Genomic DNA, 16,310 nt, shown 5'->3' with positions numbered 1-16,310 from the left:
GCTAGAGTATGTATCTCTCTGTTTCCTTAAGTGTCTAACTGTTCACTGGAATATAAGTGACAAGAGGGCAGGACTCTGTCTGCTGCCTGGGGCCTGGCACATGGTATGTGCTCACACAAAGAAAAAATGCCTTTTCTTTCATTTAAGAGATAATGACACACTCCCCATGTCACAGGCACTATACACAGGAGACACAGGGGTGAATAACACAAGCTTTTCTTTCTTTTCTTTTTTTGGTCTTCTGTCCTTTTGAGGGCCACACCTGCGGCACATGGAGGTTCCCAGGCTAGGGGTCTAATTTGAGCTGTAGCCACCAGCCTACACCACAGCCACAGCAACGCTGGATCCGAGCCGAATCTGCAACCTACACCACAGCTCATGGCAATGCCGGATCCTTAACCCACTTGAGCGAGGCCAGGGATCAAACCCACAACCTCATGGTTCCTAGTTGGATGCGTTTCCCTTGCGCCCCAATGGGAACTCCAAGACAAGCTTTTCTAATGGACGACTGTGGCTTTGGCCACAGGGAGGAGAAGCAATAAGAACCCAGCCCCTCTTGGGCCGCAGTGTATTTCAATGGTCCTGTTTTTTCATTTGTGCTTCTGAAAAGGAGTGGAAAATCACGTGTATTCACACCGAAGCTCCCTGAAGAGGGGATCAAATCTCCCGTGAACATGCATGAGACACCCCCGCTCCCCGAAGGAAACACCACTCACCTGACCTGGAGCGGGATCTTGGGCACCTTCTTGGAGACCTTGAACCGGCTTCTGTCCCCACACGTGTCAGTGAAGTACACTCCGGCCACACTGGTCACCTGGTTCCCGGGGAACTTGGACAGCACCTTGTCACGACCATGCTGACTGGCCCAGTACCAGGCCTGGCCCCCGATAAGCAAGCCCCCTCCACGTTTCACAAACTGGACCAGCTCTGCAGCCATGGCGTCACTGTAGGCACTGATGCAATAAACGCCCAGGGGTTCTCTCAGTTCTGGCCGAATCTGTGCCTCCACCCCAGAGCCCTGCAGGATGTTTGATAGTGATGCCAGGGATGGGTGCACTCCCACGTGAGCCCCCGGTGAGGGGCAGAGCCAGCGCACAGCATTGAGAAGAAAGGGGGCCAACCCAGCATCCAGCAGGTAGCCCTCGTGGGACACAACCACGAGGCGGCCTTGACCATAGGAGGAGGCAGCAATGAGGACCTGGCCCCGGTCATTCACCATCACTGGGAAGGCGGCCTCTCCAATCAGAAGGAGTTCGCTGGGGATGGGGCCTTTGGGGACATCCCAGCTTGTCACTCCATCCATGAGGGCCTCAAAGGCAGCAGCGGGAGTCATCGCCATGGTTTAGTCAGCTGCAACAGAAGAAAGCAAAGACTCAGCTTGACCAGAACAGATGAAGGAATGAGTAAAAAATAAACAACTCAACACATTCAGATGAGAACAAGCTGTCAGGTTCGCCACTGTGTGCCAAGCCCTGGCAGTACAGCAAGGAACACAACAGACAGGTTCCCTGCCTTCCCGAATCTAAGATTTGAGAAAAGGAAGGACAATAAATAAATACGTAAATAAACAGATAAAATGTAGCAATTAATAACAGTCAGATTAGTGGCGGGCTGTGGAGCGACTGGAACATTACTTTATTATTTTTTTATTTTCCCACTGTACAGCAAGGGGATCAAGTTATCCTTACATGTATACATTACAATTACATTTTTTCCCCCACCCTTTCTTCTGTTGCAACATGAGTATCTAGACAAAGTTCTCAATGCTACTCAGCAGGATCTCCTTGTAAATCTATTCTAAGTTGGGTCTGATAAGCCCAAGCTCCCGATCCCTCCCACTCCCTCCCTCTCTCCCCGGGCAGCCACAAGTCTATTTTCCAAGTCCATGATTTTCTTTTCAGTGGAAATGTTCATTTGTGCTGGATATTAGATTCCAGTTATAAGTGACATCACACGGTATTTGTCTTTGTCTTTCTGGCTCATTTCACTCAGTATGAGAGTCTCTAGTTCCATCCATGTTGCTGCAAATGGCATGATGTCATTCTTTTTTATGGCTGAGTAGTATTCCATTGTGTATATAAACCACATCTTCTGAATCCAATCATCTATCGATGGACATTTGGGTTGTTTCCATGTCCTGGCTATTGTGAATAGAGCTGCAATGAACATGCAGGTGCATGTATCTCTTTTAAGTAGAGTTTTGTCCGGATAGATGCCCAAGAGTGGGACTGCGGGGTCATATGGTAGTTCTATGCATAGATTTCTAAGGTATCTCCAAACTGTTCTCCATAGTGGCTGTACCAGTTTCCATTCCCACCAACAGTGCAGGAGGGTTCCCTTTTCTCCACAGCCCCTCCAGCACTTGTTATTTGTGGACTTATTAATGATGACCATTCTGACTGGTGTGAGGTGGTATCTCATGGTAGTTTCAATTTGCATTTCTCTTATCATCAGCAATGTTGAGCATTTTTTCATGTGTTTGCTGGCCATCTATATATCTTCTTTGGAGAATAGTCTATTCAGGTCTTTTGCCCATTTTTCCATTGATTTAACAGCTTTTTTGCTGTTGAGTTGTACAAGTTGGTTATATATTCTAGAGATTAAGCCCTTGTCCGTTGCATCATTTGAAACTATTTTCTCCCATTCTGTAAGTTGTCTTTTTGGTTTCTTTTGGGTTTCCTTTGCTGGGCAAAAGCTTTTCAGTTTGATGAGGTCCCATGGGTTTATTTTTGCTCTAATTTCTATTGCTTTAGGAGACTGACCTGAGAAAATATTCATGAGGTTGATGTCAGAGAGTGTTTTGCCTATGTTCTCTTTCAGGAGTTTGATGGTGTCCTGTCTTGTATTTATGTCTTTCAGCCATTTTGAGTTTATTTTTGTGCATGGTGTGAGGGTGTGTTCTAGTTTCATTGCTTTGCATGCAGCTGTCCAGGTTTCCCAGCAATGCTTGCTGAATAGACTTTCTTTTCCCCCTTTTATGTTCTTGCCTCCCTTGTCAAAGATTAATTGACCACAGGTGTCAGGGTTTATTTCCGGATTCTCTATTCTGTGGAACGTTACTTTAGATTGGGTGACAGGAAAGCCCTCCCTGAGAAAGCAATGCTGCAGCTGAAAACCTGACCTTTACGTTGAGGCCTAAAATGCTGCAGAAGAGCATTTTAACAGAGAGACGCCCCAGCATGGCTGGAGGGAACCAAACAGGGACAGGACGAACCTAAGTGGAGCGAGGGCTCCCACAGGAACAGGTGGATCAAGGTGAGCGTGGACCTAAGTTGATTGTTTTATTTCATTGGATGAAAAGGTCAGCTTGACCTTTCAGAAACTAAATCAGGAGTTCTGTCATGGAGCAGCAGTTAACGAATCTCACTAGGAACCATGAGGTTGTGGGTTCAATCCCTGGCCTCGCTCAGTGGGTTAGGATCCAGCATTGCCCTGAACTGGGGTGTAGGTCACGGATGCAGCTCGGATCCCACATTGCTGTGGCTCTGGTGTAGGCCAGCGGCTACAGCTCCGATTCGACCCCTAACCTGGGAACCACCATATGCTGTGGGAGCAGCCCTAGAAAAGGCAAAAAGAACAAAGAAAACCATAGAAAAGATCAATTAAACGAAAAGCTGGTCTTTGAAAAGATCAACAAAATTGATAAACCCCTAGCCAGACTTATCAAACAAAAAAGAGAGAGGACTCAAATCAGTAAAATTAGAAATGAAAAAGGAGAAGTAACAATGGACATCACAGAAATACAAAGGATCATAAGAGACTACCATATGCAACTATATGCCAATAAAATGGAAAACGTAGAAGAAATGGACAAATTCTTAGAAAAGTATGATCTTCCAAGACAAAACCAAGATGAAATGGATGAATGGACCAATCACAAGAACTGAAATTGAAACAGTGATTAAAAAACTTCCAACAATAAACCAGATGGACTTAACAGATATTTATAGGACATTCCATCCAAAAGCAACAGAATACACATTCTTCTCAAGTGCACATGGAACATTCCCTAAGACTGATCACATCCTGGGCTACAAATCCAATCTCGCTAACTTCAAGAAAATTGAAATCAGGGGGAGTTCCCGTGGTGGCGCAGTGGTTAACAAATCCGACTAGGAACCATGAGTTGCGGGTTCAGTCCCTGCCCTTGCTCAGTGGGTTAATGATCTGGCGGTGCCATGAGCTGTGGTGTAGGTTGCAGACGTGGCTTAGATCCCGTGTTGCTGTGGCTCTGGCGTAGGCCAGCAGCTACAGCTCCAATTCGACCCCTAGCCTGGGAACCTCCATATGCCACGGGAGCGGCCCAAGAAATAGCAGAAAGACAAAAAAAGAAAAAAAAAAAAAGAAAATTGAAATCATATCAAGCATCTTTTCTGACCACAACACTATACGACTGGAAATCAACAAGAAAAAATATGCAAAAAACACAAACACATGGAGACTCAACAACATGCTACTAAACAACCAATGGATCACTGAAGAAATCAAAGAGGAAATTAAAAATTACCTAGAAGCAAATGACAACAAAGATACATCACTCCCAAACCTATGGGATGCACCAAAAGCCATTCTAAGAGGAAACTTTATAGCAATACAAGCCCACCTCAGGAAACAAGAAAAAGCTCAAATAAACAACCTAACTTTACATCTAACGCAGCTCAAGAGAGAATAACAGACAAGAACTAAAGTCAGCAGAAGGAAAGAAATCATAAAGATCAGAGCAGAAATCAATGAAATAGAAACAAAGAAAACCATAGAAAAGATCAATGAAATGAAAAGCTGGTCTTTGAAAAGATCAACAAAATTGATAAACCCCTAGCCAGACTTATCAAAAAAAAAAAAAAAAAGAGAGAGAGAGAGAGGACTCAAATCAATAAAATTAGAAATGAAAAAGAAGTACACAGAAATACAAAGGATCATAAGAGACTACTATATGCAACTATACACCAACAAAACGGAAAACCTAGAAGAAATGGACAAATTCTTAGAAAAGTACACTCTTCCAAGACAAAACCAAGAGGAAATAGAAAAGATGAATGGACCAATCACAAGAACTGAAATTGAAACGGTGATTAAAAATCTTCCAGCAAACAAAAGTCCAGGACCAGATGGCTTCACGGGCAAAGTCTATCAAACATTTAAAGAGCTAACACCTATCCTTCTGAAACTCCTTCAAAAAATTGCACAGGAAGGGATACTCCCAAACTCAGCCTATGAGGCCACCATCACCCTGATACCAAAACCACACAAAGATATCACACACACACAAAAAAGAAAACTACAGGCCAATGTCACTGATGAACACAGATGCAAAAATCCTCAACAAAATACTAGCAAACCGCATCCAACAATACATTAAAAGGATTGTACATCATGATCAAGTGGGATTTATCCCAGGGATGCAAGGGTTCTTCAATATCCACAAATCCATCAGTGTGATACACCACATTAACAAACTGAAGAAGAAAAACCATGTGATCCCCTCAATAGATGCGGAAAAAGCCTCTGACAAAATCCAACACCCATTTCTGATAAAAACCTTTCAGAAAGTGGGCAGAGCAGGAACCTACCTCAACATCATAAAGGCCATATATGACAAACTCACAGCTAACATCCTTCACAATGGTGAAAAGCTGAAAGAATTCCCGCTGAGATCAGGAACAAGACAAGGATGTCCGCTCTCGCCACTACTCTTCAACATAGTTTTGGAAGCCCTAGTCATGGCAATCAGGAACAGAAATGAAAGGAATCCAAATTGGAAAGGAAGTAAAACTATCACTATTTGCAGATGACATGATACGATACCTAGAAAACCCTAAAGACTCTACCAGAAAACTCTCAGAGCTCATCCATCAATTTGGCACACTCGCAGGATACAAAATTAATACACAGAAATCGACGGCATTTCTATACACTGACAATGAAAGAGCAGAAAGAGAATTAGGGAAGCAATCCCGTTTACCACCACATCCAAAAGAATAAAATACCTAGGAGTAAATCTACCCAAAGAGACAAAAGACCTGTACTCTGAAAACTATAAGACACTGATGAAAGAAATCAGAGATGTCACAAATAGATGGAAAGAGATACCATGCTCGGGGATTGGAAGAGTTAATATGATCAAAATGACTATACTACCCAAGGCAATCTACAGATTCAATGCAATCCCTATCAAACTACCAAGGACATGTTTCACAGAACTCAAACAAAATATTCTAAAGTTTGTTTGGAAGCACAAAAGACCCAGAATAGCCAAAGACATCCTGAAAAAGAAACATGGAGCTGGAGGAATCACACTCCCAGACTTCAGACTATACGACAAAGCAACAGTCACCAAAACTGTATGGTACTGGCACAAAGACAGACATACAGATCAGTGGAACAGGAGAGAAAGCCCAGAATTCAACCCACGCACCTACAGCCAACTCATCTATGACAACGGAAGCGAGGATATACAATGGAGAAAGGACAGCCTGTTCACTAAGTGGTGCTGGGAAAACTGGACAGCCACATGGAAAAGAATGAAATGAGAACACTCCCTAACACCATACACAAAAATCAACTCCAAATGGATTAAAGACCTAGATAGAAGTCCAGACACTATCAAACTCTTAGAGGAAAACAGAGGCCAAACACTCTCTGACACAAAAGACAGCCAACATCTTCTCAGATCCACCTCTTAGAGTAATGATGGTAAAAACAAAAATAAGCAAATGGGACCTAATCAAACTTCAAAGTTTCTGCACAGCAAAGGAAACCCTAAACAACACAAAAAGACAACCCACAGAAGGGGAGAAAATCTTTGCAAGTCATTCAACTGACAAGGGATTCATCTCCAAAATTTATAAACACCTTCTGCAGCTCCATACCAAAAAAACAAACAACCCCATCCAAAAATGGGCAGAAGATCTAAACAGACACTTCTCCAAAGAAGACATGCAGATGGCCAAAAAATACATGAAAAGATGTCCAACACCACTCTTCATTAGAGAAATGCAAATCAAAACCACGAAGAGGTACCACTGTACACCAGCCAGAATGGCCAGCATCCAAAAGTCTACAAACAATACGTGCTGGAGAGGTGTGGAGAAAAAGGAACACTAGTACACTGTGGGTGGGACTGTAAATTGGTGCAACCACTCTGGAAAACAGTATGGAGATTCCTCAGAAAACTAAACATAGAACTACCATTTGACCCAGCAATCCCATTCCTGGGCATCTATCCAGAGAAAACCATGACTCGCAAAGACACACGTATCTGATGTTTATTGCAGCACTATTTGCAATAGCCAAGACATGGAAACAACCCAAATGTCCATCAACAGAGGAGTGGATCCAGAAGATGTGGTACATATACACAATGGAATATTACTCAGCCATTAAAATGAACGAAATACCAGCATTTTTTGCAACATGGATGGACCTAGAAATGATCATGCTAAGTGAAGTCAGCCATACAATGAGACACCAACATCCAATGCTTTCACTGACATGTGGTATTTGAAAAAAGGACAGACTGAACTTTGCAGAACAGATGCTGACTCACAGACATTGAAAAACGTATGGTCTCTGGAGGAGACAGTTTGTGGGGTGGGGGGATGTGCTTGGGTTGTGGGATGGAAATCCTGTAAAATTGGATTGTGATGATCATTATACAACTACAGATGTGATAAATTCATTGAGTAATAAAAAAGAAAACTTAAATCCAAGAGAAAAAAAAAAAAAGAAATGTACAAAACTGAACCCGTGCAAACATATATCTATCAACCATGTCTGACTGGCACAAAACTGGATTTGAAGAAATTAAGAGACACGCCTCATCTGCTGGACAGAATGACTCAGGATCACAAACACAGCAGTTCTTCATCTCTGATTAATGCCCGTCACCCCTCAAGACACACCAACAAGCATCTCTGCTTGAACTAGACAGGTTGATACCAAACTTCATATGGAAAAGTAAAAATGCAAAAAGAGCTTTTGTGTTTTAGGAAAACACAAAAGGAGAAGAGTCTTGTGAGTGGTGGGGGTGGGGCTACTAACTCAACCAGAAATTAAAACACTCCAGTGGACTCTGAGTCATGGGGAAATAAGAAAGCCCAGGTTCCTCTCCTTCTTCTGGCAGAAGAAACACAAGAAGGATGGGGCCATATTTCACAGACATTTAAAAGTGTCATAAACAATTCAATTTTTATGCAAATAGATGCATTTGGGAGAAGAGAAGGTTTTGCTACAGCCTACAGAAAAGAAACTAACTCATGAACTAACAGACTTGTGGTTGCCAAGGAGGAGGGGGAGGGAGTGGGATGGACTGGGAGTTTGGGGTTAGTAGATGCAAACTATTGCATTTGGAGTGGATAAGCAACGAGATCCTGCTGTATAGCACAGGGAAGAATATCTAGTCACCTTTGATGGAACATGGTAGAGAATAATGTGAGAAAAAGAATGTATATATATGTATGACTGGTCACTTTGCTATGCAGCAGAAATTTGCCAGAACATCGTAAATTATAATAGATAAAATAAAAATCTTGAAACAAAAAGCAATGAGTAGTGATCAAGATGGCAGAGGAGTAAGATGTCTTGCTCAATTTCTCCCACAAACACATTAAAAAAAAAAACCATCTACATGCAGAACGACTCACCCAGAACGTCTACTGAATGTTGGCAGATCTTAAACCTTCTCAAAGGGCAAGAAACCCTCCACAAAACTGGGTAGAACAAAAGCAAAAAAGAAAAAGAGAGAGAGAGAGAAGGAATCAGGATAGGACTAGCACTCCTGAGAGGGAGCTGTTAAAGAGGAAAGATACCCACACCCTAGGAAGCCACCTAACCAACAGGGAGATCAGCTGAGACAGAGGGACCTCAAAGTCTCTGAGAAAAGCGCAGCAGCCGGACTGAGGGGGGAAAAACAGAGTGAGAGCTGCACAGACCACCTGAGCCACCATTCCTGGACACCACAGCCTGAGATACTGGGGAGGAGCGAGGTGTTGGGTGCTGCGACTCAGGCTCCGGCTGTCAGTTCCAGGGAGAGGACTGGGGGTGGCTGTGCGGAGACAGCCTGAGGGCCTGGGAAGCATGGCACCACACGCTGGGGAGCAGAGCGTCATAGCTGAGGGAACCCAGGAGAAGGTCTGGGCCTACAGGAGAAGCAAGATGCTACTACTGGGAAGGGTGAGAGGAGGGGAGCAGACTACTATAGGAATATCTTTTCCTGCACACCTGAGGAGTCTCAGAGGGCGGGGCACCTTTGGCGCAGGCTCCTGGTGGTGAGATGCCACTTGCATGGTGGGCTCAGGGAGACAGGGCACCACTTGTACAGGCTACGGGTGGCTGGGCACCTCTTGAGTGGGCTAAGGGCAGTTGGGGGCTACGTGCAACACGGAGCCTTTTGCATGGTCCACAGGAGGAATCATATAATCCAACATATTAACAGAACAGATAAAATACAATTATTTAAACAGACGTAAAGCCCTTCAAAAACACACCGAGAACACTTAATGAAAATTAAAAACTCATCGGAAACAAAAGGGAATTCACTGTCATTTATGAAGGCATGTGTAATAACCCACACTAGGTATCATTTGTGAAGGTGAGGACCTGAGAGCCCTTCCTTTGTGAGTGGGAATGATACAAGCATGTGCCCTATGGCCACTTCTATTCACTACGGTACTGGCGGGACCAACTCAGTAAGTAAAACAAAACCAAGCCATAAGTTCTGAAGTGGATAAGAATAATACTGTATGACTCAGAGACTACACAGTGGTGTGCCCAGAAAATAAGAGAAAGATGTTCTATTCAAATTAAACAGGAGTTTTCCAATGTGACTGGATACCTGGTCAATATGTAGAGTTCAGCTGGCTTCCAGATTTTTGGTTCTGGACTGAGATGAAACAAATGTATGTCTCCCTGTTCCTTGACTTTATGCCTGGGAGCCTGACTGTATACTCCTCATCTCCTAGAACTGTAAGATACTAGACGTGTGTCGTTTTAATCCACTAAGTTGTGGTAATTTATGGTAAATGGAAACTAATACAAACGCTTACATTTTCTATGGATTAATCCTTGTATGGTACATTCTTCACCCTTCTACTTTTTTAGTGTGGTAAAATATATACACCATAACTTTACCATTACTTAAACATTATCACAGTGCACAGTTCAGTAGCCTTAAGTACATTTACCATGTTAGGCAATAATGACCACTGCCCATTTTCCAGAACATTCTCATTATCCCAAATGGAAACTCTATGCCCGCTAAACAACAACGGCTCATGCCCCTTTCCACTTCATTCTAATTCCTGCCTTAAGGAATTGGGCTTTTCTAGGCAGTTCATATAAGTAAAATCATACAATATATGACATTCTGTGGCCAGTTTATTTCCCTTCAGATGTTTCCAAGGTTCACCCACATTCTTCATTCTATACTTTCAAGCTATTTACATCATTACATTCGACATGAATTTCTTCTAGACTACATTGTGTAGAGTCTTGTTTGTGGTTGTCTTTTCTAAGGCCAATCTCTGTCTTTCAATTGCTGTGTTTATCCCATTTACATATAATGTAATGACTGATAAGACTGTTACATCGGTTTGCCGTTTTATTTTACTCTATGTATCTCCTTTTACTTGTTCTTCCATTTACTCTTTCTTGCCTTTTCTTGGATTTAAAAAACATTTTTAGCATTCCACTTTAACTTCTCCATGGGTGCTGAAACTAGTCCTCTTAGAATGCCATTTGAGTGGCTATTCTCAGATGACCATGTATATACCTGACTTGACAGCCAAGTCAAAGTTGGTATTTAACTCTTCAAGGAAATGGCGAAACCTTAGGAACACAGAGGTCCCTTCATCCTTACCGGTCTACATTTCAGTTGTTATATGTGTCGTATCTACATACACTTCCTGGGCTGTGTCAAGGACTGTGGGGCTGGATTCTGGTGGGTGAGTCCTCCCCAGACCTTCTGCTTCAGCCAACAGCCCCCTGTTCATCTGGGGGAAGCACAGAGGGTCAGGGCTAATGATGGCCAGTCTGGGGAGAGCCTTGGAGTGACTTCTGGGGAAAGAGTTCACCTCATTGGCTGGTTTCTAACCAATACCATGATGTACACAAATCAGTGAATTCTTAGAAGTTATGTAAATTCTAGTAATCTTTGCTTGTAGAGACATTGCCTGGTGTGTTACAGACATGCTATCATATATTTTTTTAAAAAAATAATAGGTCGATACTAGGAAGAAAAGAAAGTGACATGGAAAATATATCAGAACAAAACAAGAATTGGCTGATGTAGAGGAACTGAAAAGTAGACCCTTCTTTGTTCCTTCATATTCCTCATTCTTTTGCTGTGCTTCCTTCTCTATTTGGGGGAATTTCATTTCTCTTTTCCTACAATAGCCTCTACCTACATATTTCATAAAAACTGAAGAAACAAGGTCAGAGGGAGGTAACGGTGGTGAGTGGTCACATCAAGCATCCACTGTGACTCTGGCGACTGACACCCGGATCCTCTCACATCACACCCCCCATGTCTGCACCAGGTCTGCAAATGCACTAATATCAGGTCCCTTCACGTCCTGACACCACTGAGCCTACAAACTTTCTGAGGAGTAGGGTCAAGACCACAAGCTGCAGACAAGGAAACAGAGGCTCAGAGAGAGGACTTCACAGCTCAAGGTGCATGGGCAAAGCATGATGAGGAATATTTAAATAACATCAGCTCTGTCCCTCGAGTCAGAGCACTAACCCACTCTCTGTCCCACAATTCTAAAGATAGAACCACAGCATGAGGAGGAGACTCTGCTCAAGTGATCGAGGATACCAAGGAGGAAGGAAGAATCGGGGGCTTGTTCCCAGGAAGGTGGGGTGGAGGCTGTTGAAAGAAAAAAGAGAGGTCATGGGAGGGGGCTGTAATCGAGAGAAACCCCACACTCTGGGCTGGGGGAGGAGTCGTTTCCTTCCCTTATGTCTTGTCTTTCTCCTCTGCACTCACGGCCCTGTTGACCTGCACTGAGCTGCACTGAGATGCTCGAGGTGCGTCTCTGCTGATCTGAGCTCTGAAAAACCTTGGTGGACCCTGCCTAATTATCCTGAGAACCAACAGGGATGTGCTGAGGGACAGGCTGAAGAGGAAGGACATGCCGCGGGTAGGCTCTGAGAGGGAAGGACATGCCTTGGTCATAATTACCTGGAAGGGGCATCTCCAGAAGGCACCATATTTGTTGCTGATGTGTAATAGAAACAAGAGCAAGTCACTGGGGAAGAAGTGTCCTCCATCCTGTGGGGCTGTTGAGGTGACAACCCCGTGACAGGGAGGACCAGCCTCGGAGGAGCCACACCCTATGGTCTGTCTGTCCTGAGGGCGCCGTGCTCTCCTCCACCTGCACAGCCTGGACCCCCATGCTCCCCGCCCGGCTCTGCCTCGGTGAGATGCAGGGGAGGGGAAGCCCTGCTCCGGGAGGGACCCGCCCCCTCCCCACACCAGCCTGTGCTCTCAGGACACCCAGCACGCAGCGGGTGCCCGGGCACGAGAGGTTCTGCTCAGAGTCCAGGGCGAGTCCTCACGGGTGCTCTCTTCCAGGGCTGAGTGTGGGCCTGGGGACCCAGGTGCAGGCAGGTGAGTCTGTGCCCAGGGGTCCCAGCGCCTCCTCTCCTCCGTGGGGACAAGGGGCCACCCCCGGGCACTGAGCAAGGAGAAGGCAGGGAGGGGCTGAAGGATGGGGAGTCAGGGAGTGTTGGGCTGAGAGCTGGGGGCCTGGGGGTGGGGAGGCCTTGTGACCTGGTCTCTAGTGTCCTTCCAGGGACCCTCCCCAAACCCATCCTCTGGCCTGAGCCAGACCCTCTGGTCACCTGGGGGAGCCCTGTGACCATCTGGTGTCAGGGGACCCTGGGGGCCCAGGAGTGCCATCTGTACGCAGAGGGAAGGCCAGCTCTAGGGGACAGACTGAGCCCACTGGAAGCTGGGGACAAGGTCAAGTTCTTCATCCCATACATGACCCAGGACTACGCAGGGAGCTGTCACTGTTACTATATCAGTCACACTGGCTTGTCAGAGCCCAGTGACGCCCTGGAGCTGGTGGTGACAGGTGAGAGGACACTCAGGGGGCCCAGCCTCAGGCTCTGCCCTCAGGCAGGGGTCTGCTCTCAGGGTGGGTCCCTCTCACAGCCCAGCCCTGGGGGAGCTGAGGGACTGTGAGCCCCATGTAACAAGCTGCCTCCTTCTCTCCTGGGAGCCTAGAGCAAACCCACCCTCTCAGCCCTGCCCAGCCCTGTCGTGGCCTCAGGAGGGAACGTGACCCTCCAGCGTGGCTCACAGCAGGGATATGACAGGTTCATTCCGACTAAGGAAGGAGAACCCAAGCCCTCCTGGACCTTGGACACACAGAGATACCCTAATAGGCAGACCCGGGCCCTGTTCCCGGTGGGTCCCGTGACCCCCAGCCACAGGGCGACGTTCAGATGCTATGGCTGTTTCAGAGACAAACCCCAGGTGTGGTCACCCCCCAGAGCTCCTGGTCTCAGGTAAGGAGGGCCCATCCTTGTCCCAGAGGCTTTGGGCCCCCAGGCAGGTCCCTGGGGGCTGGCTCAGAGCAGAGCCCCATGTGAGGGGGTGGCTGGGGGGGCGGGGCTCCCGGACCAGAACCCAGAGTGTGAGAGACAGTGAGACCTGGGGGCCAGGGGGGACAAGGGGGTCATGGGGGAAGCAGCCCCTAACCCAGGGCTCTCTCTCCCCAGGAGGCTCTGGGAAGCCCTCCCTCCTGACCACGGAGGGCCCTGTCGTGGCCTCTGGACAGAGCCTGACCCTCCAGTGTCGCTCTGCCATCGGCTATGACAGGTTCGCTCTGGCCAAGGAGGGGGCACGGGACCTCCCCCAGCCCCCTGCCCGGCAGCCCCAGGCTGGGCTCTCTCAGGCCCACTTCTCCCTGGGTGAGGTGAGAGGCCTCCATGGGGGCCGGTACAGGTGCTACAGTGGACACAACCTCTCCTCCCTGTGGTCGGCCCCCAGGGACCCCCTGGACATCCTGGTGGCAGGTGAGGAGCCAGCGGGTCAGGCGGGGACCCACACTATGCACAGGCCCTGCTGGGGGAGCCCCAGGGGGGATGCTGGGACCAGGCGGAGGGGTCCCCAGGGAGGGAGGGACAGACAGAGAGGGGGTTGGGGGATGGAGAGGCTCAGAGAAACACAGACACACACAGACAAGGGTCCGCAGAGAGGCCCTGCCGAGTCTCTGTTCTGAACCAGGGCGGCTGGCAGCCCCTCACCCCCTCCCTCTCTCCAGGACAGCTCCGTGGCACACCCTTCCTCTCGGGGAACCCGGGCCCCTCGGTGGCCACAGGACAGAACGTGACCCTGCTGTCATGGAGTCCGATGGACACTTTCCTTCTGTCCAAGGAGGGGGCGGCCCATCCCCTGCTGCGTCTTAGGTCACAGCCCCGAGCTGGGCTGTTCCTGGCCAAGTTCTCCATGATTCCCGTGGCCTCAGCCCACGGGGGCACCTACAGGTGCCACGGCTCACTCAGCAGTGACCCCTACCTGCTGTCACATCCCAGTGACCCCCTGGAGTTCATGGTCTCAGGTCAGGGGACCCTGACCTTGTCCTGAGCTCAGGCAGCCCAGGACCCTGTCCCTTGAGAGCTCCTGACTGGGCTGGGAGTCGGGGACCTGCCCCTCAGAGGCCCTGCCTCCTCTACCCACCCCTCCCCTCCCCCGGGTCTGGAAGGGGCCAGGGGGGCACCCACCCAGAGGGTCTTGGGGACGACACAGGGCAGGTGCAGGGAGAGTTTAGTGAGGCGGGGACTCCAGGGGCAGCCCCCGCCCCTTCCTGGCCTCTTTCCCAGGACCCCTGGGAGCCCCAGCCCCCCACCCCCAGTCCCTAATTCAACAATGGGGGAGTCTCAGGGCCCATTTGCTCATGGGGCGCACAGGCCACCCCGGGGCAGTTTTGAGTCTCAGAGGAGCTAATGCTGCTCAGATGCTCAAGGACAGGCTGGGGGTCCAAGGGGGTGGGGTCGGGCAGAGATGTGGGGGGACCCCAGGGCTCTGAGGGGGTCACCTCCCATCCTGACCCCCAGGAGCCTCCCAGGATCAGCCCCTCCACCCCACGGACTCAGGCCCCCACAGGGGTCAGTGTGGGTTTGTGGAGGGGGGGTCCATGGGGGCAGAGCGGGGTCACACCCCACTGGCCAGCTGAACTTCCTGTTCTCAGGGGAGGGGCCCCAAGTCTGCCCTGTTGGAGCTCAGTCAGCACAGGGTCCTGACCCCAGAAACGTCTGAGACAGTCACACAGACAAGAGGGGACACAGAACCCAGGGAAGGGCTGTGGGGCCCCAGCTCCGCACTCACACCCCCACTTCGTGGTTCTCAGGACCGGCAGACACCACCCGCCCATCACACCACCAGCCAGATCCCACGAGTGGTGCGCAGGAGAAATCCTCAGTTACGGGGCTGGGTCCTCGGGTTCACGGCCTATAAAGGGGAGGGGCTGCCCAGGACTCGGGGGGGCCTGGGATCTGCCCTGACCTCTGTGACCTCTCTGCCTGCAACCCCTAGCCTCTGCCCCCCAAGACGACATGGTGGGGAACCTCGTCCGACGGCCGCGGCCGGCCTGATCCTGCTGGGCCTCGGGATTCTGCTCTTCCGGGCTCGACACGGCCGTGGAGGAACCCGAGACGCGGCCAGGAGCTGAGCACAGAGGCCGCGGGGCGCCGTCCAGAGGGGCAGAGCCTTGGCCATGACCTGATGGGCCCTGGAGGTTCTGGAAGAGAAGCTGCGGTGCTGAGAGAACCGCCCACAGAGACCGTAGAGGGGGAAACGGGGTGTGGGTGCGGGGGGAGGACTGGGGCGTCCCTGGGCAGGGCTCTGCCTCTGCCAAGCCGAGGCCTCTCCTCCTCCAAGGACGCCTCTCCCCGACGGCCTGTCTTCTCTCACCTGGGACACGAGGCGCAGCCCACGCGCCAGGTGTGTGCCCACACCTTACACACCTGTGTGCTCTGGTCCCATTTCTTTTAGTTTCCTTTATTTTTAATTTTGACATTCTCTGGTGTGTGGTACTGACTGTCATATCCTCATCTCAACACCGAATATGCTTTAAATTACAGAACACATTAGGAAAAATCTCATCCAGTTCGGAACAGATCAAAAACAATTTCCTTACTTCTTCTCTAGACTCCAAAAGGTCTTCTCTCCTCATCCGAGGACACCTGGTGTGGATTCTTCAGCAACACCGTCAGTTGAATGAACCCTGAGTTTCAAGTGTCATCCAGGTGGGGTGGTGGTAAATGGGATTTAGGATTACGTCATTGTTTAAAACTCCATG

The 16,310-nt window shown here is 48.6% G+C and overlaps 2 protein-coding genes across 2 annotated transcripts in view; one reads left to right on the top strand and one right to left on the bottom strand.

Annotated features, from left to right (window-relative positions):
- Positions 1-16,310, bottom strand: part of LOC110257570 (TRPM8 channel-associated factor 2-like) — an 86,096-nt gene that overhangs the window by 15,084 nt on the left and 54,702 nt on the right. Inside the window, exon 2 of the mRNA XM_021078927.1 lies at positions 717-1,350. Coding sequence (XP_020934586.1) covers positions 717-1,339 — 623 coding nt within the window. The 5' untranslated portion in view covers positions 1,340-1,350. The remainder of the gene's footprint in view (positions 1-716; positions 1,351-16,310) is intronic.
- Positions 12,394-15,432, top strand: LOC110257613 (leukocyte immunoglobulin-like receptor subfamily A member 6). Its single transcript, XM_021079184.1, has 3 exons — positions 12,394-12,610; positions 12,795-13,079; positions 13,516-15,432. The coding sequence occupies exons 1-3, from the start codon at positions 12,394-12,396 to the stop codon at positions 14,229-14,231; spliced, it is 1,218 nt and encodes a 405-aa protein (XP_020934843.1). The 3' UTR covers positions 14,232-15,432.

This window comes from Sus scrofa, chromosome 18, assembly GCF_000003025.6.
Source record: "Sus scrofa isolate TJ Tabasco breed Duroc chromosome 18, Sscrofa11.1, whole genome shotgun sequence".
Taxonomy (NCBI): Eukaryota; Metazoa; Chordata; class Mammalia; order Artiodactyla; family Suidae; genus Sus; species Sus scrofa.
The sequence above is the reverse complement of the archived record's forward strand: the minus strand, read 5'-3'. Positions and strand labels throughout refer to the sequence as shown.